General features: G+C 40.5%; 1 protein-coding gene across 1 annotated transcript in view; it reads left to right on the plus strand.

The window, feature by feature from the left end:
- The window catches only part of LOC108707439 (seizure protein 6 homolog), a 356,731-nt gene that overhangs the window by 252,651 nt on the left and 78,231 nt on the right, over positions 1–25,849 (plus strand). The window contains exon 4 of the mRNA XM_041581718.1: positions 11,936–12,128. Within this exon, the coding sequence (XP_041437652.1) occupies positions 11,936–12,128 (193 nt within the window). The remainder of the gene's footprint in view (positions 1–11,935; positions 12,129–25,849) is intronic.

A 25,849-nucleotide genomic window follows, 5' to 3' on the forward strand; every position in this document is an offset into this window, starting at 1 on the left:
AATCTAAAAGGGATTCTGTCGTTATTTTTATGGTGTAATTTATATTTCTAAATTACACTGTTTACACTACAAATTTACACTACAAAAAAACAGTGTACCATATAAAATTTTATTCCTGAACCAGCAAGTGTATTTTTCTTAGGTATGCACCGAATCCACTATTTTGGATTCGGCCGAACCCCCGAATACTTCAGGAAAGATTTGGTCGAATACTGAACCGAATTCAAACCCTAATTTGCATGAGCAAATGTGGGGTAGAGAGGGGAAAACACTTTTTACTTCATTGTTTTCTGACAAAAAGTCACGCAATTTCCCTCCCCGCCCCTAATTTACATATGCAAATTAGGATTTGGATTCGGTTCAGCTGGGCAGACGGATTCGGCCGAATCCTGCTGAAAAAGGCTGAATCCTGGCGAATCCCGAACCGAATCCTGGATTCGGTGCATCCCTAATTTTTTATTTATAATATTGGTGTTTAGGCAGCCATCTCAGCTCATTTTGCCAGATCCTGTGCTTTCAGAAAGCAATTGTTTCAGAGACAGCAATTCATGATATTCTAACTGCTTTCAGACAGGCATGGCTATAGTTTCTCCTACTGACAGAGTCGCAGTAGGACTTGGATTTTTACTATTGAATGCTATTCTCATTTGTAAACAAAGATAAATGGAGGGCACGCTAATTCTGTTGAGAGCAAATAGACTAAACAAGGTGCAAAAAGCCTCAAAACACCCCCATAAGTTATTTCAATATACACTATTTTACGATTATGGGCTTGCACACTCAAAATAAATTATATACAAACTCAGGTGGTATTGTAACAATACCACCTGAGTTTGTATATCATTTATTATGAGTGTGCAAGCCCATAAAAGTAAAATAGTGATATTCTCATATGTACCAATGAGCTGTTATCTTATGCCAGGGAGATGTTATCCTGTTACCTTCCCATTGTTCTGCTGATGGGCTGCTGGGGAGGGAGGGGGGAATGACATCACTCCAACTTGCAGTGCAGCAGTAGAGAGTGACTGAAGTTTATTAGAGCACAAGTCACATGACTGAGGGCACCTGGTAAACTGACAATATGTCTAGACCCATGTAAGATTTCAGAATTTAATATAAATTTTGCTCTTTTTAAAAATGTATTTCAGTGCAGAAGTCTGCTGGAGCAGCACTATTAACTGATGCGTTTTGAAAAAAACATGCTTTGCCCTGACAGAATCCCTTTAGGGCTAGTCCACACGGGGAGATAGCCACGCGTTTGCGGTCGCCGCGCCAGTCGCCGCGACCGGCGCAGGCGACAGTTTTGTATGGGCGCTGTGACAAGCTGGCGGCTTGACCACGTAACTTTTAGGGGGGATTAGTCAATGGTGAGCAGGCAGCATAGGAGAAAGGAGCAGAAAGACAGGGACACACAGCTTCTTCAAGGAAAACACACGTTTATTTTCCAACTTTAACACACACCGTCAATAATGCACAGACACAGGGGTGACCATTTTCAGGATACAAAACATAAATCATAAAAATAAAACCTAGCCCACTGGGCACTACCTTCACACTTTGAAGCAGTCCCTGACTAGCCTGGGCCCCTTGTGGACAACCAGCACAAGAAATAGTTTGGCTCACCCCTGTACTCACAGGACTCCTTCCTGTAGTGTTTATTCAGCCTCCTGGCTTCCTCACTCTCTTCACAGTACTCTCTTCACAATACTCTCTGTGAGAGTCACGGGCTCCCTCTGCTTCTTGCAGTAACAGGCAGCACTCCCAGCTCCTCTGGGAGTTCCTCACACAGCCAGGTCTCCTACCTGCTGTGCCCTGTTGAGAGACACACTCGCCTATTCCAATCAACTTTAAATAGTCTTTCCACAGGACAGCTTTCCTGTGGAAGGTGAACTCCAATCTCTGGACTGGATCTGCGGAATGGAGTCCCTGGCTACTAAAGTCTTGAAACAGAGCGCTGATTCTCTGTTTAATAACTCCCTTCCTGGAGCCTCTCTCAGTACCTGGGGAGAAATTACAGGCTAGAGTGACCTTTTTCCACCTTTTCCTGGTCACTCTACCACATATCCCCCCTCTCTGCTTCAACCCGTAGGGGTGAGCACATTGAAACCCTAATAGAAATTCTTTTTCTCTTAAAAGGATTTCTCTCTCTATACTCCTCACTCTTTCTGTGGATAAAGGGCTAGGGAGCTGCCTTTCAACACCCTGACCACCAGGGTGTATACTTGGGCACTTTTTAGCCTGTAACATATTGAACCCATATGTTTCAATCACCGTGTACACACATAGGCTGCTTTGCATACTTGACCCTCTCTCAGGCATCACCATGCGTTTGCCTTTGTTTTTCAATTTACTCCCCCAGGTTATCATGCCTGAACCATGGGAGTCACTTTCACCACATGCAGTTACACTTTCTGCCACTAAGACTGAACCTGCACAGAGAGGCTTAGTTTTCCTTAGAATACCCCCACCAATGGAAGGTATAACGCTCTTGGATGAACCCTTTAAGGCAACCTTATTACCTCTATCACAGGGATTCAACACATGTATGGCTATGGGAGTGGTCACACACACACACAACTCCTGCTTTTTATTAACTGGGGAAGATACTTTGGCTGGACTTGTATCAACCCAGTCAGACACACATGCTTTGGCATCACAATCATGCACACTCTGCCTTTTACCCACTGTAGGGTGTCTTTCTTGGTCACAGATTTGTGTCACACACACTGACACACAATCAGTTATATGCTCAGTGGTAGCAAGCAACTCACATTTGGCAGCATTATGAGTATTCATACTGGACTCATCCACTGACAGACAGACACTTTCTGTCTGCAATACTCCTTCTACGGCCTGTAGAACTGGAGTGGGGTCACACACAGGATCTGGGGTATCCAGAATCTCACAATCTGGAGCCTTAAGAGGAAGTTTAACATTAATTTTACTTTCCTCTACATTCACACCATGTGGCTTACCACCATTGGTTACCATATTATCTTTTTCAACAACACACTCAGTTTGGTTGCCACTCAACATACATTCACTGAGTTTAACACAACCCTCTGTCTCTAAGGGTTCACTGTAGGTGGTCTGGGAATCCCCACCTGAATCACTTTTCTCACGCAAGTCTTTACTTTTCAAGTATAGGTCAAATGCCTCCTTTAGCTTCACCCTTGCAGCGTCACACTGTTTAAAGGGGCAATTATCCGTTATGTGACCTGGGCCAAAACAATATGTGCACTCTGTTTTGCACACAGCCTCAAACTTGCACACCCACTCTTGCATGTTATACATGGGGCAGGGCTTAAGGTTTACTTCACCTTTAAGATACCCTCCATCTGAATTACCAACACAATTTTCACTCATATTGTGTTGCACACACTCACTTTCTGCTTCCGGATGTTTCCCACTGTGAACAACCTCCTTCACAGGCTCTAGGGGAACATTACATTTAGGGGTCACCCCTACACTTTTCTCTATGGGTGTTAATTCACTCCCCACAGTCACACTTTCAGAATTCACCTCTGAAAATTTTTCAGCAAAATTAAACATCACATTTTGCATAGGATCAACAGTACCCAACTGGTTTGACTGCCCCACATGCAATACTTCATTGTTGTGTAATGAGTCCCGAACTAAGGAAAAGTCTGTTCCCTGAACAATGTCTCTCCGGACCTTGCCTGTAAATAAAGAGTCGCAGTCTTTCAACCCACCAGCCTGCTGTTCCCTTTCCACCACCCCTTTAAGAATAGTCTCACCATTCCTGTAGTCGGGCCTCCGGTGTGGAACCACTGGGGATGAATTCTGGCCAAATATGCCAGACTGGACTTTGAATCCAGACGCAGTAGACTCTCCTGGCACTTGTGAAGCCTCTCGCACTTCTAGCCGCTTTAACACTGGACAGGTCGGGACACACTCACCAACTCTGTGGCATCTCCAGCATGGCTCCTCCATGTGGCTTAGGTCATCCCTCTTTATCTGTCTCACTTTACACTGCTGTAACACCAAGACATCCTGTCTGTACAGCTCTCTCTGTGGTACACAGAAAACATTAGTCTCTTTCACTGAAGACTTTGTAGGAGCCGCCTTTGCTCCTGGCAACTCACCACCACCAGCTACAGACTCAGCTGCTGGCCTTACTTCCGCCCACATTTGCAGCTGTTGCGGAACCGTAACACTGAACTTTTGCTGCCACTCTCTCAGGTCCTGCAGCACTTTGGAACGCTCACCTGGCTTGCATCCAGCCGCAGCGGTCTCCTTTACCATCCGCAAAGTTTCTCTCACTTCCGGTGCCTTTACCACACTCGCTGTGCGGACTCTCTCCCAATCGTTGTGGAACTGCATCCACCAGTCGCCGCCTTGCTGTTCCTGTTTCTTTAACACAGCCCTCACAGCCTCCTGCTGAACAGCTGAAGAAATTGGATTAGCAGCACTTGCCATATTCATCACTGGCTTATACGTAAAGTCTCTTAGGCTCATCAGCCCTTTAAACAGGTGTATGTCTTTTAATTGCTCCTTATTTTGCCCGCATCCGAAACACCATATGTGACAAGCTGGCGGCTTGACCACGTAACTTTTAGGGGGGATTAGTCAATGGTGAGCAGGCAGCATAGGAGAAAGGAGCAGAAAGACAGGGACACACAGCTTCTTCAAGGAAAACACACGTTTATTTTCCAACTTTAACACACACCGTCAATAATGCACAGACACAGGGGTGACCATTTTCAGGATACAAAACATAAATCATAAAAATAAAACCTAGCCCACTGGGCACTACCTTCACACTTTGAAGCAGTCCCTGACTAGCCTGGGCCCCTTGTGGACAACCAGCACAAGAAATAGTTTGGCTCACCCCTGTACTCACAGGACTCCTTCCTGTAGTGTTTATTCAGCCTCCTGGCTTCCTCACTCTCTTCACAGTACTCTCTTCACAATACTCTCTGTGAGAGTCACGGGCTCCCTCTGCTTCTTGCAGTAACAGGCAGCACTCCCAGCTCCTCTGGGAGTTCCTCACACAGCCAGGTCTCCTACCTGCTGTGCCCTGTTGAGAGACACACTCGCCTATTCCAATCAACTTTAAATAGTCTTTCCACAGGACAGCTTTCCTGTGGAAGGTGAACTCCAATCTCTGGACTGGATCTGCGGAATGGAGTCCCTGGCTACTAAAGTCTTGAAACAGAGCGCTGATTCTCTGTTTAATAACTCCCTTCCTGGAGCCTCTCTCAGTACCTGGGGAGAAATTACAGGCTAGAGTGACCTTTTTTCCACCTTTTCCTGGTCACTCTACCACAGCGCCTATGTAAAAACGCCTGTGCTAACCACACGAGGCGATGCGCTTTTCAACAGTCGCCTGAAAATGCCTCGCCAGGCTTTTTCAGGCGACTGTTGAAAAGCGCATCGCCTCGTGTGGTTAGCACAGGCGTTTTTACATAGGCGCCCATACAAAACTGTCGCCTGCGCCGGTCGCGGCGACTGGCGCGGCGCTTTGTCGCCGCGACCGCAAACGCGTGGCTATCTCCCCGTGTGGAATAGCCCTTAATGTTTTAATGACACGAACATCACATGGTCTTTATTTGCATCATCAATGATCCCAGATTGACCACTCTCAACATTATCATGACCTGTAGACATGCTCTCCAGGATGACATCAGATTAACATTATCATCTTTTCCTTCATTATATAGTTAGTTTTCTGATGGAATTCTCTCCACACTTGCAAGATTTCTTCCACGGTTAATATTTAACATGCCAATTGACTGTTCTTAACTCTAAAAACAGAATTCTAAAAAGTGAATTAATCTCCCCAAAATAGAATTAATTGTAGAAAAATGATAAACACATATAAAACGTGATAACAAAGTGCTGATGAATGCCAATTTACCTGCGCTGTAAATTCTACATGTGACAATACAAATTTTGGTTTTTCAGAACATTGTTGCAAAACGTCATACTATATAAAAGATTTCATTTTTGCAAAGAAAACAATCTGTCAACAATTCATCAAACAATCCCACAAAATCCACTGTTAAAGTGCAGTTGCATCACTATACTTATCCCGTAGGTATTTATAAATGTGTGTTTTGGGCAAATAAGCAGCTCTCCCTCGGGTTTTATACTGTGGTTAGTGAGATTGCCTTGGCAAGATTATATGTCAGCAGCAACTATTTCTTAAGTAGGTTGGACCCTTTCCTGTAAAAAATATAAAAGCTGCACAAAGAACACCTAGATGTATCACTTGTTAAGCATCCACTCCTACAATCCAACTGCCTCATGTTGTGAGCTCCAGTGGCACCGGAACTCATGTGAATGGTGTATAATCCCTGGAGAACTATATGTAAAAAGGTCCTTTTTTAGAGACATATTCTGCATGATATTCCTTTAAATAAATGCCTCCACAGATGAACTGGCAGTTGCTCCACATACTATTTATATGCCAGGATGGCACCACTGATTGAAGTAAAACATGAAATGGTAATTATGGATAGACACAATGCATTTACTGAAACGTACAGATAAGCCTACTTGTAAAAATGCTGTTATCTATCCAATTTTTAAAACAACACCAGATGGTGGAATGTTGAAAGCACCGGAGGGAGGGAGAGCATCTGATAGGATGTGGCAGGGAATGCGTGAATTCCTGAAGCAGAGAGTGCACTGAGGGTGTAGAACTTACAGACAGCTAAAACAGGAGTCGGCAACCTCAGTGGTGTGGGTGTAACAGAATTTCAGCTTGATTCTTGATAAATTGTTTACAGAGTGAAAAATACAAGGTCCACAGACACAAAGAAGCCCTGGAAGGAACACCAACCTTTAGAAGGGCTCCCTTTTTGTGTGTTACACGTGCAATCTCAACTGTATTGGAAGCGAATTACCATGATGAAGACATTTAAATATTTCTCCATAACAAACCTCATTGTAATCTAGGGTGGTATCCCTATAAGCCTTGCCAACAAAATAATGATACAGTATGCGATCCATTACCTGGAAACCCATTATCCAGAAATATGGAAAGGCAATTTCCCATAGGCTTCCTTTTATTCAAATAATCAACTGATTTCCTTTTTCACTGGGATAATAAAATAAAAATCTTTCCCTACTCCTGTATTAGCTATCTGTAACGTCTACACCCTCAGTACCTTATATTTGATCCCAACTAAGATATAATTAATCCTTATTGGAAGCAAACCCTCTTATTGGGTTTATTTAATGTTTGCATGATTTTTCTAGTAGAAGATCCAAAATACTCAAAGAACCGTTATCCGGAAAACCCCAGATCCCGAGCATTCTGGATGTCTACTAAGAAATCATTTAAGTATTAAATAAACCCAATAGGATTGTTTTGCCTTCAAGGATTAATTATATCTTAGTTGGAGTCAAGTACAAGCTACTGTTTTATTATTACAAAGAAAAAGAAAATCAATTTTAAAATGTTTAATTTCCCATAATTCTGAGCTTTCTGGATATTGGGTTTCCAGATAACTGATCCCCATCCTGCAAACAGTTCAGCAATAGAACGTTCTTGAGCATTATAGTCCCATGAACAGTAATATTATATTTTATTTATATAAATTCCCAAATCAGTGTCATTCAGGGGATGACTCTTCGATAATTATTAAAATAAGAGGAGAAAGTATTTCGAGCATTCTATAAATTAACGCAATTATATAAGGATATTCATACATTAAAGGGATCCTGTCATCAGAAAACATGTTTTTTTCAAAACACATCAGTTAATAGTGCTACTCCAGCAGAATTCTGCACTGAAATCCATTTCTCAAAAGAGCAAACAGATTTTTTTATGTTCAATTTTGAAATCTGACATGGGGCTAGACATTTTGTCAATTTCCCAGCTGCCCCTGGTCATGTGACTTGTGCCTGCACTTTAGGAGAGAAATGCTTTCTGGCAGGCTGCTGTTTTTCCTTCTCAATGTAACTGAATGTCTCTCAGTGGGACATGGGTTTTTACTATTGAGTGTTGTTCTTAGATCTACCAGGCAGCTGTTATCTTGTGTTAGGGAGCTGTTATCTGGTTACCTTCCCATTGTTCTTTTGTTTGGCTGCTGGGGGGGGAAGGGGGAGGTGATATCACTCCAACTTGCATTACAGCAGTAAAGAGTGATTGAAGTTTATCAGAGCACAAGTCACATGACTTGGGGCAGCTGGGAAATTGACAATATGTCTAGCCCCATGTCAGATTTCAAAATTGAATATAAAAAAATCTGTTTGCTCTTTTGAGAAATGGATTTTAGCGCAGAATTAACTGATTCATTTTGAAAACATTTTTTTTTTGCCATGACAGTATCCCTTTAAGGATATGATCCCTCCAGATTTTTTCCTGTTTTCTACGCTGAATAACTTAAAGCTGGAGTGGGGAAAGTAGCACCCCATGGTTCCCTGTCTATCACCAGTTACAGTGATACAGCTATTTTAAACTAATGAGCACAACAAAACCTTCAATTTTTCTCTGTTCTCAATTGATGAGGTATTTGGGTTGTCCTTATCAATGCCTTTTAACCTCATCCGCTGAATGGAGAATGAGATGCTTGCTTTAGAGACACAGCTGCCAACCTTTACTGCACCACAGCACCTCGGGAGACACTTTTATTTCAACCTGCTGAGGGCCTGTGGGAAGCTTTACAGCAGCCAGGTGGAATTGTGCCCTTTAAAGGTTGCCTAATATTGATCCATCGGAAGGGGCCAGTCAGCTAGAAAGCGTGCCAGAGGCCCGTATTGATTGCAGACAGTCAGGCAATCATTATACACACCGCATAACATATACCTGTCTAAGCAACAGAACTATTCCGATCATAATTATCCAGACAAATAAAGTGCAAATCCGAAGTTTGGAGGAGAACTTTAATTGGTTTGATCTCAAGTTTAAACTTTCTTTTAAATGTGTAAACATGGAATTCTTTTGATGCCTAGAAATTGGTTTAAAGTTATCCATTATCCATTTAGGATCATGAGAGCTCCTGAATAAAGTCATTATTTTCTCAATAGACCTCTATCTATCTCTATAGATTCCAACCAATGAGAGGCATGGTACAGCATCACAGGAGGTACAGCTGAACAGGGCCACAGTAGTGAGGACACCCTAGATTTCTGATGCGACCTGTTATACTCAGGACATGGGGTTTTCCACAATTTGGATCTTCATGCCTTAAGTCTACTAGAAAATCATGTAAACATTAAATCAACCCAATCGGCTGGTTTTGCTTCCAATAAGGATTAATTATATCTTAGTTGGAATCAAGTACAAGCTACTCTTTTATTATAACAGAGAAAAAAGAAATCTTTTTTTAAAATTTGGTTTTCCGAATTGGTCTAACAAGGAAACTTCGGAAAACCGAAGCAAAGCTTGTGCTATCCCTCCCTCACATTCTTGCAGCTGGGATGGCATTTCGGGAAGATTAGTCGCCTGCAGTAGCGAAGATTTATCACAGGCGACGAAATCTTCCCATCTGCCACCACCCTAAGGACATAAGAGCAGAATTTGCCAAATATTCCGTAAGAAGAACAAGATGACTTTATCAGGGTGTGCTGAGTGCCAAGATCAATATATGTCACTGTGTGAAATAATAGAACCAGTCACCAGGAGATTAAAACATACTAAGAACAACACATGATTGATTTCAGCTTGTTGCAGTGTTATTTTCTTATTAAATGTTTCCATGTAAAATGCGATGGTCACCCATGCAATGTTGAACTGGGATAGCAGGGGCCAACTTGGTCAACTCTGCTGCACCGTTTCCCCCACCGCCACCAATTACCACCCCCCTTTTAATTGCTGTCAATGTAATTTGAACCTCTCTGCACACCATGCTGTACCACACTGAGCACTCACACCCTATGGGGCAGATTTATCAAGGGTCGAATAGAAAATTTTGGAGGTTTATGTTGGTTACAGCACTGTAGTATGGCATAGCATTCCCAGGGCTGAGCAAAAGAGAGAAAGAAAGGCTAACTAAAGCACAAGTCAAATGAGAGGAAACCACTAAATAAATGACAATGACCAACAACCCCCTACACATGAGCACATAATACAATTACTTCTAAACTGAACAGGTTGTTTCTACCCAGTAACTAAGGTATGTGCCTTGCCTTTTACAACTGCAAATAGGGATTGTAGGCAAAATCATTGGTAAATAGTTCATCATTTTTCTCTCTATTTCATAGTGGCACAACATATAATGTCACAGTCATAGCTGCACAACCTGAACTATAAGGCTCATTTACAAGTTCAAGGAATAATATATGATGTATAATTAAGTGCACAATGATGCTATTATAGAAAGGTAATTGAAGTCATACATGTGGCACAATCCAATGCCAAGATACAATAAAGAAATTATTGGTGCATAGCCATGTAAATAGAGAATCTCACCAATTTATACATGGGGTCTGGGTGCACATGCCTAAGAACTACAGCTTAAAGGAGAACTAAACCCTAAAAAATTATTTGGCTAATAATGCCATATTTCATATCCTGAACTTATTGCACCAGCCTAAAGTTTCAGCTTGTCAATAGCAGCAATGATCCAGGACTTCAAACTTGTCACAGGGGGTCACCATCTTGGAAAGTGTCTGTGACACTCACATGCTCAGTGGGCTCTGAGCAGCTGTTGAGACGCTAAGCTTAGGGGTCGTCAAAAACGATTAAGAAGAAAATGAGGTTGGCCTGTTATATAAGCTGATGCTACAGGGCTGATTATTAAATTCTGATTCTAATTGTACTGGTTTCTGTGCTGCCATGTAGTAATTATCTGTATTAATTACTATTCAGACTTATATTGTGACATTTCTATTCTATATGTACTGTATATTGTGAGCTAAGCTCAGTAAGTGACAGCAGCACAGAGCATGTGCACTGAATCAGCAGAAAAGAAGATGGGGAACTACTGGGGCATCTTTGGAGACACAGATTTTCCCTGTTAAAGGCTGTGGTAGCCTTGGGCAAGTACAGAAATCCAAAATATAGGGGCCCATTTACTTAGTTCGAGTGAAGTAATAGAGGAAAAATAGTTCGAATTTCGAATGTTTTTTTTGGCTACTTCGACCTTCGACTTCGATTCGAACGATTCGAGCTAAAAATCGTTCGACTATTCGACCATTCGATAGTCGAAATACTGTCTCTTTAAAAAATACTTCGACCCCCTAGTTCGCCACCTAAAACCTACCGAGGCCAATGTTAGCCTATGGGGAAGGTCCCCATAGGCTTCCTAACAATTTTCTGATCGAAGGATAATCCTTCGATCGATGGATTGAAATCCTTCGATCGTTCGTTTGAACGAATTGCGCTAAATCCTTCGACTTCGATATTCGAAGTCGAAGGATTTCAATTCGGCAGTCGAATATCGAGGGTTAATTAACCCTCGATATTCGACCCTAGGTAAATTTGCCCCATAATGTACAACATTTCTAGCTGCTTCTTTAGTTAAGTTTTACTTCTCCTTTAAGGTGGGGGAACCAGACCAATGAAAAGACCAGCAGGCACTCACAGATCCCAAGGACAGACTTTATTTTGGCAAATAACAGATGTACACAAAGCTTTATGCCTTTTGTGCACTTGGGCACTTAATCATAGGCACGAACCAATGCTCCCTTTTATCCTTGTCTGATGAATGATATGAAAATCCAGGAATTGATACCAGGGAATCCTAAATTTACCCTTAGCCTGGACCTGGCAGTAATTCCAGGGCTTCAACACCTGGAAATAAATTGTGCCAAGTGAATTAGAAGCTAATGTCATTACTTACACTGTACCAAATATAGGGGGAAAATGTGTGCCTCAACTTGCGCTCATTTTACCATAAGGGATCCTAATTTGTGTTAATATCTGCACATTGTGTGCAAGTGTACAAAGTTTCTCATGTTGCAAACACACATGCATATATAAAAAAGTATAAAATGGCAATTTCGTTCATTCCCTACACAGGTACAAAATATCAGCTTATTCGAAGGCGAGACAATAACAGTGGAGAGCCTGGAGGGAGTGGAGCCCGTGATCCTAGCCAATGAATCCTTTATGATGAAGGGTCAAGTTATCCGTAGCCCAACCAATCAAGTCCTGATTCACTTCCAGAGCCTGCAACAATCCAGTCCAGGCAACTTTCGGTTGCATTATCAAGGTAGGAGATGTTACTATAAATTGCAGTTATCATGCAAGTTTGACTAATAAACTGATGATATAGACCACACATGGTTATATACGGTATAGCTTTGGGACTATAGGTTTATGTTAATATTTCTCTCTCTCTAAAGAAGTCCAATAACGTAGAAGAACTCTGCACGCCATTTGCTCAGAGGCTACAACAAGGGCAATTTCTCCATCTGAGCTTCAGTGTCATAAAAAAATGTACTACTACTTGAAACATCTGGTTGATGGCTCTGTGGGAGGCATGATGTAGCTATGAAGTGAGGCAGGGGAGTGAATTTGTTTTCTGCTTTGCAATTAATGCAGTAAAGAGATATTTCAGTAAAAATTCTGTTCTTTCGCACTTTGTTCTGGAGATTTGTTTTGGATTAGGAACCACAGGTAAAGTGAGGTAGAATAAAAAGGATCCATGAAATCAGTTCAGTCTTTTGAGCAAGAATATACTAAATGTACAAAATAATATATCTAGTATATGTAGTATGGGTATACAAAGTCACATGGTAGACATTTGAATCAGGAATAGTGAAACATATATAAGCTGTCAGTTGGTGCTCAATATCAATACAATTCACACAAACACATGCTCTACTGCAGTGATCCCCAACCAGTGGCTATTGAGCAACACCTTGGATGTTCCTCTCAGTGGCCTCAAAGTAGGTGCTTATCTTTGAATTCCAGGCTTGGAGGCAACTTTTGGTTGCATAACAACAAGGTGCCAAACAGACCCTCCTGTAGGCTGCCAGTCCACATAGGGGCTACCAACAGCAAATAACAGCACTTATTTTGCACCAGCCAGGAACATTTTTCATGTTTCTGTTGCTCCCTAACTCTTTTTACATTTGAATGTAGCTCACAGGTATAAAAGGTTGGGAACCCCTGCTTTACTGTATTTTGTTGGGGGTTATTCCATTGACATTGACCACCAGAGTAGTAGTAGCAAAGTGCAGTAAAAAAAGCACAATCCCCCATTTGGAGCACAGAAACGGGACTTTGGGGCAGATTCAGTAACCGGCGAAAAGTCGTCATCGACCTATTCGCACCCATCGCCACACTTTGCCAGACGAAAATTCGCTCAGACAATGCAGAGTTTTGTCATGGGTGCTGAATGCAGGTGACTTTTCATTAGCGTTACTTCGCCAATGCGAGCAATTCAAAGCAAAGATGCTCTAGCATTCATTTCTGCCTATCGCAAATTTGCTAGAGGTCTTTCTCTCAGGTTAATTTGCATACGGCAGAAAATTTAAAGTTGAATGGACGTCTTTATGTTATGCTGCAGCAAATACATAACATCTCCACTGGTCTGAGCTGGCGAAGGCAAGTGTGGCGAAAGAGGTAACGTTCAGTAAAATCCGCATTTTAGTGAATGTGCGGCATAACGTCCATTCGCCAGAGCGAATTGTCGCCTGGCGTTAGAGTGCGAGTGAGTGCTAGTGTCTATCTCTTTCACTAGTGTATTGGCACCTGCGCCCGTTAGTAAATCGGCGCAGTCCCTGCAGGCGGTAACGCTGGCATATTGTCACCAGCGTTTGCCCCTTCGCCCTTTAGCAAATCTGCCCCTATGTGTCTGAGATTTTGACCAATCATTTTATTCTCTGGATATCTTTGCAAATTACTAGGGGTGGGAGCTCTGCGGGCTCATCCGGTGAGATTTGCAGCCCCTCTCCCAGACACTTAACATGTGGGACCATGTAGAATTCATAACAAAAATAACACCCCAGAGAAAATATTTGCAAACACAGACACATGTAGCCATCATCACATCCATCTGTTTTGTAAGCTGTAACAAAACAAAACACAAAATAGCTTTATGTTTATTTATCTGATATACATTTGATCAGACAGAGGCAAATACAGTAGCTTTTAGAATTTTCTGTCTTTGTGGGTACAGGACCATCTTCTGGTTTGTCTTACAGGCAATAGAATTATAAAAATGTTGTGTCATTCACCCATAGCTCTAAGAATACTAGGGACATTTCTCAGACTCTCACAGGTCTTCACCAAAGGCTCCCAGGGACTAAAGGAAATGTAATAAGATGCCTTTCCCCTCAAAATGCTATATTAACATTGCTATGTACCCACTTTTCACAGCCCTCATGGTAGCTGTTAGCTGTTCAGTTACCTTAATAAGAATACCTAAGAGAGCAAGAGAGTTTTGCTTCCAATACGGATTAATTCTATCTTAGTTGGGATCAAGTACAAGGTACTGTTTTATTATTACAGAGGAAAAGGAAATACTTTTTTAAAATTTGGATTATTTGGATAAAATCGAGTCTATGGGAGACGGCCATTCCGTAATTCATAGCTTTCTGCATAATGGGTTCCCTGATAACAGATCCCATACCTGTATTTATATCATTATCAGGTTAGGAATATCTTGAAGGATACATAGTCTCTCCAAATATCTATGTAACTACTTCAGGGGCTTCTCTAGAAGCGACAGCACTACAGTTTGGGAACTATTGTCAAAGACTAGAAACATAAATGAGAGGGAGAAGGTGACTGTCCTTGCACTGGAAGAAAAAGTGGAATTAGTATTTATTTTCTTTCTTCCCAATGGTTTTCTTCTTCGCAATGGTTTTGCCCAGTGAAACTGTAATGATTTTGTGCAATGTAAGTTTATACAACATATTCAGAATTTTAGTTAAAACATTATAATCTTTAAAGCAACAGACAAAAACATTTACCGTAAGCCCCTTTACGGCACTCTGCCACTGTTTAGTAAAAAACCCCAATCAAGGATGTAACAATTAAGTTCTGGAACTTCAGGTTCTTAATTAACATATGTTTATTGTAGACATAAAACACAGAGGCAGTTCTGTTGTATCTCAAATCTTACAATTATTTATGGCTACAATAAAACCTTAATCATTCATTGTGCCAAAACCTCCATTGTTACTTACTGAAAAGGAGCACCATAAAGTAACTTAATTTTTTAACTTAATTTTTTAGCATCTAGAACAGTGATCCTCAACCAATAGCTTGTGAGCAACATGTTGCTTTCCAACCCCATGTTCCCAGGTGCTTATTTTTGAATTCCAAGCTTGAACGCAAGTTTTAATTGCATAAAAACTAAGTATAGTGCCAAGTAGAGCCTTGTGTAGGCTGCCAGTCCACATACGGCTATCAAATAGCCAATCACAGCCCTTATTTGGCACCCCAAAGTACTTTTTCATGCTTGTGTTGCTCCCCAACTCTGTTTATTTTTGAATGTGGCTCACGGGTTAAAACGGTTGGGGACCCCTGATCTACAGTATAAAAAGTTCAGTGAGATGTCATAATATTTTTCCCAGCAAAACAATCCTGGAACTTGAAACAGGCTTAAGTTGACACTTTGAAATGTTTCAACTCTCATTATCTTTGCATGGAATGTCCACAAAGGCCACGTCAACTTGAAGGCCACGTCACACTCAGGAGATAAAAAGCTGCTTCTTGTATCTTGCAAGTATTGTGTCATGGCATCATTTTCTATCAGATAAGCCGTCTAAAATGCAATGAATTGAATAATAAACCGTTATTCCTCGGTGCAGGAGTACCTGCTGCATAAATGGTAGTTCTGCAATGATCAAGGAAATCATTATGGCCGTTATTGCACTAATGTTTACATAGCAGATTCACAGCATGCTTGGTGACTGGGCACATTTGCTTTAAAGAGTCATTAGCTGGCGCTTTAAGTGCTTAAGTAGTAAGAGTCCCAGTGATGGACTGGCCATTAAATGCCATTTTTATTGCTGCCTTTTAGAATCCATGATCCGGTTTACTGCCGGAGAATAGACTTTCGGATTAACTATACTCGTGGTGAGAAGATGTTTTGCACAGCGAGTCAGTTTTCCTCCAAATGTGACCTCTCTATATAATTGTTGGAAAATGTTTCCTATATATATATTTTAGATTTGTCCGCTGTAGCCTTGAATGTTATTAGTGATCCTATTGCAAATGAATGCCTTTTTTTTAAACTCTCTTTGAAAAGTTGGCTTTATGACGTTACCCTCTCAGGATGTGCTGGCACACAACTCCGTTCAATTACAGAAGTGTGTCCCTAGAGTTCCCTCCACTGCATGGCACCTCTTAATGGACTAACATAAAATGCTTCATACATTAAATTACTAAGCATTTGAAGACCTCTTGGGTCTCTTGAACAAATGAACAACCCTGCTAGGGTGAATACAGCCATACTCTATAGTTCTGAATTTTTCCTATTGAGAGTTCCAGAGAGCACTTCAAAATACCGCATTGAGAAACCTACATTTATTCATTTCTTCCCCCTGCAACAGTGCCCCTTAAGTTCTGCACACAAAGTACTGTCAGTGCTATTATCAGATTAATTCAGATCAGGACAGTAACATTGTGGATTTACCCTTACTGAATTCAGCACAATACTATTTCACTCACAGATTTATAGTCAGTGTACCCTGAAACACACTTGCTGATGACACCCCACCTCCTTCCAACCATGCGCTGCTCACACCTTCCATTTCTTCTCACCTCAAGTCGAGGTGCATTGGGGTTTGGAGAGGGCCAGAAATGTTTGACAAAGGCCTGGACCTTTGTGTCAATTCTACAAATCTGGGCCTGTTTGCAGAAAGGTGGATTATTGTAGAACTCAAGTCTGTCATTAAAAGCAGGAAATTTGGTTGGACTCACTGTTAAATTAAATTTGAGAAAACACCATTAATTTATTGAATATATAAGTTTTCATTAAAGGAAAACTATACCCCCCAAACAATGTAGGTCTCTATAAAAAGATATTGCATAAAACAGCTCATATGTAAAACCCTGCTTCATGTAAATAAACCATTTTCATAATAATATACTTTTCTAGTAGTATGTGCCATTGGGTAATCATAAATAGAAAATTGCCATTTTAAAAAATAAGGGCCGCCCCCTGGGATCGTAGGATTCACTGTACTCACAAACATACCAACAAACCATACATGTTAGGTCACATGAGCCAATTAACAGACAGAGTTTTGTCTTTTGCTTCCACGCTTCTTCCTGTTACAGTTAGAGTTGTAGTATTTCTGGTCAGGTGATCTCTGAGGCAGCACATAGACCATCATAAAATGGTGGCTCAAGGCAAGAGATGTAAAAGGGCAATATTTACTTAAATATATATTCCAGTTTGGTAAGATTCTTTAATATGCCACTTAATATAATATGAACTATTTGTTGCTTAAGTGTTCATTTTGGGGGTATAGTTTTCCTTTAAGACTAACCTATACCTTTACATTTGACATACACAAAAGGATGAAACCACACTGGTCACACTGTGACCACCAACACCCAATATGCTTAAAGTCTTTAAAGTTGTAGGGATGCAAGTGCCACAGGGAAGCATATTTGTTCCTTTTAAATTCCACTAATTTCCTTTTAAGCATTTGGCAGTGTATCAAGGAAAGTCTTTATATTGTTTATTGTGTGCACAGAACATGCCTTTCCTTCATATCTGGAAACCTTTGCTAAGGTGAATACAATAGCAGACCCCATGTCATGTATTAATAAATGTAGATACATTTTCTGTGCCCACGGCAAGCTATACACACTTGTACTTTAATATCCACTCAAAGACAAACAAAATTAATGAAAAACATTTTATAGAAAAGTATATTTCCATGTTATTCCTAAAAGGACACAAAACACAATTTTCTCCCGATTATTCTGTATAAAGGACCATGGGTGTCCGCAGAAAAATGTCCATGGGGGGCAAGTAAGCTAATATTACATAGGGTAACATCCCACTAAAGATGAACCTATTCATGACTGAGCAGAAGATAACCTAATTGAGCCTTGGGTAGGGTGGGAAGTATAAAAAAATGTTTTGTGCTGTTGGGTATTACATTTACAAACAGCTGGAGAAGTCAGCTGCCACCTCATTCTGCGGACACCCATGTAAAGGACCTGTAATAACAAAAATAACAATTATTTCTGTAATTAGACTTTTACTTCTGTTCTGTTGCACATAACTTTATTTTCAAGGAGATATCCTGTTTTAATCATTTTCAAAGGTGCAAGTCAAGCACAGCTTGGATAGTTACCATTAGGTTAAACATTACATAAACTTTAGGGTTTACAGTTAAAAATTTTCATATTTTAACATGGTACTACCTCTCCACGGGGTAGAGCTGGCATTAGAGCAGGGTTGTCCAATCTGCGGCCCGAGGGCCACATGCGGCCCAGGATGCATATGAATGCGGCCCAGCTTGGTTCCCGAGGAAACATCGTGTCGCAAAGGATGTAGGAGGAGGGGGGACTTTGCCCAGTTAGTAATAATAATAATAATATAATAATAAGTCTTTAATATCCAGGTGTCCTATATACCAGTGTATAGCTCCATCTGGTTATCCAACTGGCATTGTAGTTCTTTTCTGTGTATTTCCTTTACTTTTACAAATCAAACGTGTTTGTGAATTTCACGTGTGGCCCCAGACAATTTTTCTTTTTCCAATGTGGCCCTGTGAGCCAAAAGTTTGGACACCCCTGCATTAGAGTCTGTATGAGTCAGCGCTAAAAAGCTCGGGGAGACAAGAGTGCAGCATAAAGGGAATCTAAGTGTAGTGGGTTGTTGGTTGTTGTAGTTCCACATCTTCCAAAAACTTACTAAAGGGTGTCAGATTACTTCTTACAATCACCACGTGTTTTCTTAAAGGGATACTGTCATGGGAAAAATTTTTGCACTGAAATCCATTTCTCAAAAGAGCAAACAGATTTTTTTATATTCAATTTTGAAATCTGACATGGGGCTAGACATATTGTCAATATCCCAGCTGCCCCAAGTCATGTGACTTGTGCTCTGATAAACTTCAATCACTCTTTACTGCTGTACTGCAAGTTGGAGTGATATCACCCCCCTCTCTTTCCCCCAGCAGCCAAACAAAAGAACAATGGGAAGGTAACCAGATAACAGCTCTGTAACACAAGATAACAGCTGCCTAGTAGATCTAAGAACAGCACTCAATAGTAAAAACCCATGTCCCACTGAGACACATTCAGTTACATTGAGAAGGAAAAACAGCAGCCTGCCAGAAGGCATTTCTCTCCTAAAGTGCAGGCACAAGTCACATGACCAAGGGCAGCTGGGAAATTTATAAAATGTCTAGCCCCATGTCAGATTTCAAAATTTAATCTAAAAAAATCTGTTTGCTCTTTTGAGAAATGGATTTCAGTGCAGAATTCTGCTGGAGTTGCACTATTAACTGATGCATTTTGAAAAAAACATGTTTTCTGATGACAGAATCCCTTTAAAGTTGGGTACTTACAAGCATTTAAGCTTTAAATCACATTCATCGGAATAGTCAGGATGAGATTCTCAGCGTTCACTCCATGCTGTTAGGAGATGTAGAGTGCAGATAATAGTGTAAAACCTTTTATTACGTATATATATATTGTAGAAAACATCAGTTTCACTCACATTTGAGAAGTTTTAAAAAGGCAGATCAAATCTCCTCTGTCCCTCTAATGTCCATGTTACTGTGCAAGTTGGTATTGTGGTTTCGGCTCAGACCCGCGTTGCTTCCACCAGCTGTAACACTCCTAGGGTGTTTGGAGAAGACGTAACTGCCTTCGCCTTATGCGGTTTGTTGCTTTAGAACTTCAGGAAGTCCTACCTTTTATTCTGTATATATAATTTAAACGAATTTCAAGATTTTTGTGGAATTTTTACCTGAAAACTCTGAAAACTTCGGAGTATTGAACAAAAACCAGCGCACATCAAAAAATCATTGGGACTTCCACCATTGACTTATATGCAACCTCGACAGGTCTGAGATGCCGGATTTTCAGATTCACACTTTTCCATCCTCGGGGTTTAATAAATTTCCGAAAAATTATAGATTTTTTAAAAGTTTGTCACTGTCTGAAAAGCAATTTAGCATAAGTTTAGATGAAAAAAGACGGCACTCCGGTAGAAAAGGAGCTAATTTATTGCAGTATCCTGCAGGTGTAATACACCTTACGGGTTTCAGGAGTTATTCCCTTAATCATAGGCATCAGTTTAGATGAACCAGTGCTAGTTAAGCTGACATCTCAAATTGGAGCAGGCACTCAGGGGCAAAAACTTCCACCAGGCAGATGTTCAAATGTGAAGAAGTTTATTGTGTCAAACAGCCTGACGCGTTTCGTGTTCCAAACACTTAATCATAGGCTAGTTAAGCTGACAGTTTAAAATTAGTTTCGATTATTATAACCCCAAACATACCCATGGACACAACCTGCTTGAGGAACCAAAAATATTTTTTTTGTCTAGGCTGGAAGTAGTTTCAAGGTTCATGAATAGATTTATTCCAATGATTCCAACCAGTGACTCATGAGCAACATGTTGCCCACTAACTTCTTGGATGTTGCTCCCAGTGGCCTCAAAGCAGGTGCTTATTTTTTTATTTGAGGCTCGGAGTTGGAGGCAAGTTTTAGTTGCATAAAAAAACAAGTGTACTGCCGAACAAAGCTTCCTGTAGGCTGCCAGTCCACACAGAGGCTTCCAAATGGCCAATCACAGCACTTATTTTGCTCCACCCATTAACTTTTTTTATGCTTGTGTTGTTCCCTAACGTTGCTCCTTTACATCTGAATGCTGAATGTGGCTCATGAAAAAAGGCCTGGATCAACCCAATGTAGTCACACACTCACTCCTTGTTTGCAAACTTCATCCACTTGGTGCAGGTGCTCCTTATGGCCACGGATCCAGATTCACCGTATATCAAGTAGTATCTAAAAAAAGTAGGGAACAGAAAGGCAACACTGCACTATACCTTTCTTTCTCTACTTTATATATTGTTCTGTATTATCCACTTGCTCATTTTTATCAGAGCAGGTTAGCGGGTACATGGGCACTTGTGAATAAAGTCAATACATGCTCAGTTTTGCATCCAAACCGATCTTACTATGTAAATGTGCCCTCTACCGCAGCATCGCCATTAGTGGCACTATTTATCCAACCCTGCATAAAATCAAGGGAAAACAGAAACCTGCACCTCAGCCAAACTAAACACCGCAAACTGCTAAAGTTAATTAAACCCACTGTACTTTCCATTTCCTATAAGCGTTCTCTTTAAGGTCAACTGTTTCGCTCAGCAGCTAGTTCATTACGGCACCGGGCCAATAGGAGACCCAGAACGCCATTCTAACATCTTTATTCCTTTAGCAGCATTCACTTGGCATTTACATTTAAATTGTGTAAAGGGAAATAGCTTAGAGAAATTCAATAAACTCACAGGACAGATGTGGATTAACCTATAGCTGGCAGAGATAAATGCTGCTCATACAGGGAGCTAGGTTCCAAGGCTGGCCCACATCTGCATCGCTACACTAATGCCGGGTGCAAAGATCCCTCATCCCAGCTGCAAAATTAGTCTGCAAACCGGCACAGATTAAGGGGTAATTAAATAATTTAAAGCAATGTTATCCTGCTAAAGTTAATATCTGCTGTCTCAGGTTAAACGTGCACCAGGCGCACGCAGGCGGTAATGGAAATATAATTGGTGTGAGCAATTAGGTGATAATTTACCATAATTGCCTACAAAGTTGGGATCTTTTTTTCCATTGAATCTTAGCACAGAGCCAATTCTGTATATAGACCATAAGAGGAAAGCTATTGTGAGCATAAACACAGCCCTGGGACTCTGTATGATTCCATCACAGACAGGAGGAACACTCACGACTATCACAATCCAACAAACTGTGGTGGATTCTCTTTTCATACAAGGTTTATTTTTGTCAAAATTTTTGTGGTGTTAAAAGTTTTTACTGAAACACAATGTGATTTGATTGAATAATTAATGGCTCCTACTGGAATCAGTCTGTTCCATTTGTCATATGCTCCCTCAACCTAATAAAGCGTACAACACACTCTTGCTGTCTGTCTGGGACTGAGTTGTTTGTGACATGTTCTCTAAGCCAGGGGTTCCCCAGTGGAGACAAAATAGTAGGATACAGGCTAGTTGTTTTGAAATTTAACAAAAATTATTCTTTACAGTCTTGGTTGTCCCTGGAATTAAATAATACTAGAGTCACTTAGGGTCCTCTTTTTATAAGTCTGCAGCCTTGTTATTAGGTAAGGGGAGGAAAAGGTCCAACTGCACAGTCTTAAAAAAATCTCTTTCCTAAACCAAACCTTGGAATGAAGCTCCACTGATATTTGCTTTCTCTGCTGGTAGGTAAATGCATAGGTGTGTTTCACCTGGAGTGACCAGCACCCATTGTATGTTCTACTTTGTGATGATAGTTGAACAGATAGTGCACAATGCTTGAAAAATAAAGGGCTCTTTTCTTTGCCCCCCTCACCACCACATGCAGTCAGATAGAAGGGGCAAAAGTTAGGGCTCACAATGTGCCATGTTCCAAAAATATACATGATATAGTTTAGCACAGGATATTGCAGGTAACTATGTGTGACTTGGGCACAGTATGGAAATCCCACTCCCCACCCCCCTTCAAGGGCATGTATAGTCTAAAATAGAATAAGGCTAGAAATGCTGTATTTTGTATACTAAATATAAACATTAACTTACTGCACCACAAGCCTAATCAAACAAATCATTTATGCTTTCAAAGTTGGCTACAGAGGGTCACCATCTTGTAACTTTGTTAAACATCTTTGCAAGACTAAGACTGTGCACATGCTCAGTGTGGTCTGGGCTGCTTACGGATCATCATAAACAAAGCTGCTTGAGTTCTGCATGGCTGGGAAGTAAGGCGGGGGCTCCCCCTGCTGTTCATAAGTATGATTGTTTCCCTGCTCAGCAGTTAGGGACCATCTGACAATTCCTATCCACAGCAGTAAATGAAGGGAGAATTTCACTGCACACAGTCAGGTTTCTTATAAAAACGGTACACATTTTTTAATTAAAGTATATTGGAGATAGGTTTCTTTTTCATTAAAAAAAGTAAAAATGGGATTTTATTTTTTTGCCTTTACATGCCCTTTAAGGGTATTTGCTCAGGCCCACCAAGTCAGTTCACATTACATTCAATTTTGTGTGCATGAACTATTACGAATTAGAAGGAATAACAAGAGAGGGTTATAGACAGGGATTAGTTATATTACCCAACACCTTCCCATTCTACTGAACATGGAGTAAAGGGGCTTCGTCACCCACAGAGGAATTTATTTTAATTTCAATTTACCATTTGTCCTTTTTATTAACTTAATTGGCTTTTATGTTTTCTGTATTTATTCTGTTTCTTCACTTGGCAATGTCATGCTGGAATAGACTGCACGTGATTGTAAATATGGCAGTCTGCAATGCTTGGAGAAGAGAAATGCAATCTTTGTCCTGATTCGTGCTGCATGCTCACCTTTTATTGGACACTAAAGCAGCATTCACCATAGAGAAATCTGCACATTAGTAACTAGTCATCAGTTGAGTTTACATGCAGGGTCATTGTTCACAGCAGGGGCGTAACTAGAGTGCGTCGGGCCCCTCTGAAGATTTTTTTTCCGATCCCCATCCTCCCACCCACTTCCTGCCCCGCCTCCTCCCCACCCACTACTCACCAGACCCTGCCCACTCCTGCCCGACCCCACAGTTCCCCGGGCCCCCCTGCAGGGTCTGCTTCCTCCATAGTTATACCATTGGTCCACAATCAAGTGCCTGGCTATCTGCAGTATGTTAAAAAGCCCTTGCTGGCTCCCAGCATACAAATTCCTTAACAGGCCTCAGCTTAGGAGAATTCCCATTAGCCCATCTTTATTTCCACTATGGGCTTACATAACAGTAGCAAGAATTATTGAGCTACCAGTGTCCCCATGTGTATATATATATATATATGTATATATGTATATATATATATATATATATATATATATATATATATATATTTATTATACATGTATTTATGAACAGTTGTTTATCAGCCACTTCCTTTAGCATCCCATGAAAGCGCTACATTCTAATAACCAATCCGCTTCCCCATGGGGACACAAGCGCTGTGTACACACTTAATGATTTATACATATTACTCATAGCAAAATCCTCCATTTAAGAAAAAAACATCTAATTTATTAATAAATCACCCATGGCAATGGATTAAAAATTTACAGAGGACATAGCAGCAAAGGAAACATTGTAGACATAAATTAGATATGATATTTTCCCAAACACAGAAATATATCCATACATTTTCATTGCATTTGCATGGTTTTTACTTTTTAATGTGGCATTGATGGTTCTTGCAAAAAAGGATAAAAACACTGCTAAAGAGGAGCTAAAGTATGAAAAGGAATGAGACCAGAATTGGTTAATGTACCAGCCCAGAGGAGCCATACATTGTATCATATCTCCAAAGGTGTCCCCAGGAGCTCCCCATCTCTTTTTTCTGGTCTTAGTAATAAAGTACAATTATATATGTGAAACTTTTATTTCAAATAGAGCTAATAGCTACAATCAGCTCTGATGTAAGGTTAGTGGATCATGCTAAAACCCGGGATAAAAAATCCATCTAGATATATAGTACAAATTGCATTTTATGTAAATGCAATTAGTTGCAATCAGTGCAGCCCAGCAATTTGCATTTATTAGAAGTAACCCTGGCTATAAAGTGACTTTGTAACCTTACATGCTGGTGACTCTAATGCTTTCTAATGCACATCCGTATCATTTACTAATCAACACTGAAGCATGTGGATTGTATTCCTTTATAGAATTCCCAAATCATTCCTTTAACCCCTTTCCTGCCGTTTATTAGGCAACACAAGGCACGATAAGCTCAAAAGCACCTGTCAGGTAGGGGTTAAAACTAGAGAAATATAAAATACTGGTATTACATGGCCTTAGTAATTATTCTGCTCAACAGATGAATGCACAGAAGCCCATGCAGTCTGGCGCAGGCATTGTTATTACTAATTAGCGATACAGAATTGTATTTTATAGAAAGATGACCAAAACAAGCCTTTAGATAATGTTATACTAAACACATCTTATCTATTCTGAAAGCCGATAAAACCGCACTTCCTGTCCTGAAGAGAGCTAGAACCAGGTTCAGATGAAGAATTGTAGATCCCTAAACTCAAGGGCTCATTTACCAAATGCTGCATTGAACCTAAGTGCAAGTTGTAGAGTATGCACAAGTACCTTGGTAAATAACATGCAAGTGTGCACAATTTTGCATCTGTTTTAGCTCATTGCACTTGGATTTGTAAATGATATAATACTTAAAAGGCAAAAAAAAAAATCCCAATTTTACTTTCTTTAATGAAAAAGAAACCTATCTCCAATATACTTTAATTAAAACATGTGTACCGTTTTTATAAGAAATCTGACTGTATGCAGTGAAATTCTCCCTTCATTTACTGCTGTGGATAGGAATTGTCAGATGGTCCCTAACTGCTGAGCAGGGAAACAATCATACTTATGAACAGCAGGGGAAGCCCCCACCTTACTTCCCAGCCATGCAGAACTCAATCAGCTTTGTTTATGACGATCCCTAAGCAGCCCAGACCACACTGAGCATGTGCACAGTCTTAGTCTTGCAAAGATGTTTGACAAAGTTACAAGATGGTGACCCCCTGTAGCCAACTTTGAAAGCATAAATTATTTGTTTGATTAGGCTTGTGGTGCAGTAAGTTCATATTTAGTATACAAAAAACAGCATTTCAAGCCTTATTCTATTTAGACTTTACATGCCCTTTAAATGTAATACATGGTCTTCCATACAAAAATGTATCTTGTCAATGCATTGAGAGTAAAGCTCAACCTTTCTGGAATA

The sequence above is a fragment of the Xenopus laevis genome, chromosome 2L (assembly GCF_017654675.1).
Source record: "Xenopus laevis strain J_2021 chromosome 2L, Xenopus_laevis_v10.1, whole genome shotgun sequence".
NCBI lineage: Eukaryota > Metazoa > Chordata > Amphibia > Anura > Pipidae > Xenopus > Xenopus laevis.